The following is a 1,267-nucleotide window of genomic DNA, read 5'->3' as shown; positions in this document are numbered from 1 at the left end:
AGGTATGTTACCATGTATCTATGTACTAAATTTGCAATCTTTGTTTTAGGGAATGACTCAATTATTATTTCGGTTGTTGTTAATTGGGTAATGATTCTTGGAAATTTTGGTGTTTTTTTGTGTTGTTTGGCATCCCAATATTCAATTTAAGTTTACAAAAAGTTTAAGTATATGGATATGATTCAATAAGAATTGAAAAATTACGGGAAATTGCGGTTGAATTATGGCCAAGATTTAGTATTATCATATTTTACCAGAATGGAATTTGGAGGGACAGAAAGTCTGTGTTATAGAAAATGAGATCTTATTCTAGAATACAAAATGGATTCAACTATAAATTTGGGATGGATAAAGTATAATAGAATGGTTACTGTTGTTCGTATTTATGCTACATTTCTAAGTTGGTGTTTGGTAGCAAACTGAATCCCAGAATGTGGCGGAGGAAAAGGATTTGGACTGTGTTTGAGTATTTTATGAATTGTTCTTATGAAGATCTATGGATTTTACATGGCATAAGAAGACTGACTTGTATGCAGAGGACTGGAATTGTGGAAATTTTGTTTGTCTAAACTAGGTCTCGTGGCACCAATCAATCACTTAAGATGTGGTTTTGCGCTTGCTATATAATTGATCACTCTTCTTAAATCGATGCTGTGAGTGGGCCATCGCATTCTGCTCAAATGATGGGGTTGAATCTCTTGCCCATTTTAACAGAAGAAAACAGAGCATCAGGATGAGCACTTTTACGTCCTTGAATGTTGAGTTTCCACTTTTTTCTTTGTGTTGGTTGAAGCCCTCTACTGATTTTCGTCTAATGAACTCAAGATGGATGGGGGCTGAAGGAGAGTTTCTCTCAAGTTGCTTTTCTAAGCCTGTTTCTCAATACGGAGGATGTGATTTTATTGAGAGATGCTGCCGATTCTGAACCTGTAGGCATTCCTTGATGTTGACCGATCTCTTTCAGGGTGTAGACAGCATGCATGACTCAGCGGATGCAGTTGAAGCAGCAAAGTCGCTGGCTCAAGTTACAGGAAGTGTAGTTGCTGTATCCGGGGCAGTCGACATAGTCACAGATGGCCAACGCTTGGTTGGTGCTAGAAATGGGGTTGCTATGCTGCAAAAGATCACAGCAACAGGATGCTCCGTCACTGCCCTAATTGCTGCTTTTGTAGCAATCGATCCTCTACGGCCATTTGAAGCCACAGCCACCGCACTGTCCGTTTTTGGCCTTGCAGCCGAGATAGGGATGGAGATGGCTAAAGGGCCG

At 39.9% G+C, this 1,267-nt stretch overlaps 1 protein-coding gene across 1 annotated transcript in view; it reads left to right on the top strand.

Moving 5' to 3' along the window:
* Window positions 1-1,267, top strand: part of LOC105172037 (hydroxyethylthiazole kinase) — a gene marked incomplete at its 3' end in the record, with an annotated part of 1,753 nt that extends 486 nt beyond the window's left edge. Inside the window, 1 exon segment of the mRNA XM_020697234.1 lies at window positions 924-1,267. Coding sequence (XP_020552893.1) covers window positions 924-1,267 — 344 coding nt within the window.

The sequence above is a fragment of the Sesamum indicum genome, linkage group LG10 (genome assembly GCF_000512975.1).
Source record: "Sesamum indicum cultivar Zhongzhi No. 13 linkage group LG10, S_indicum_v1.0, whole genome shotgun sequence".
Classification (NCBI taxonomy): Eukaryota; Viridiplantae; Streptophyta; class Magnoliopsida; order Lamiales; family Pedaliaceae; genus Sesamum; species Sesamum indicum.
Note: the sequence above shows the minus strand (reverse complement) of the source record. Positions and strands in the feature narration are given on the sequence as shown.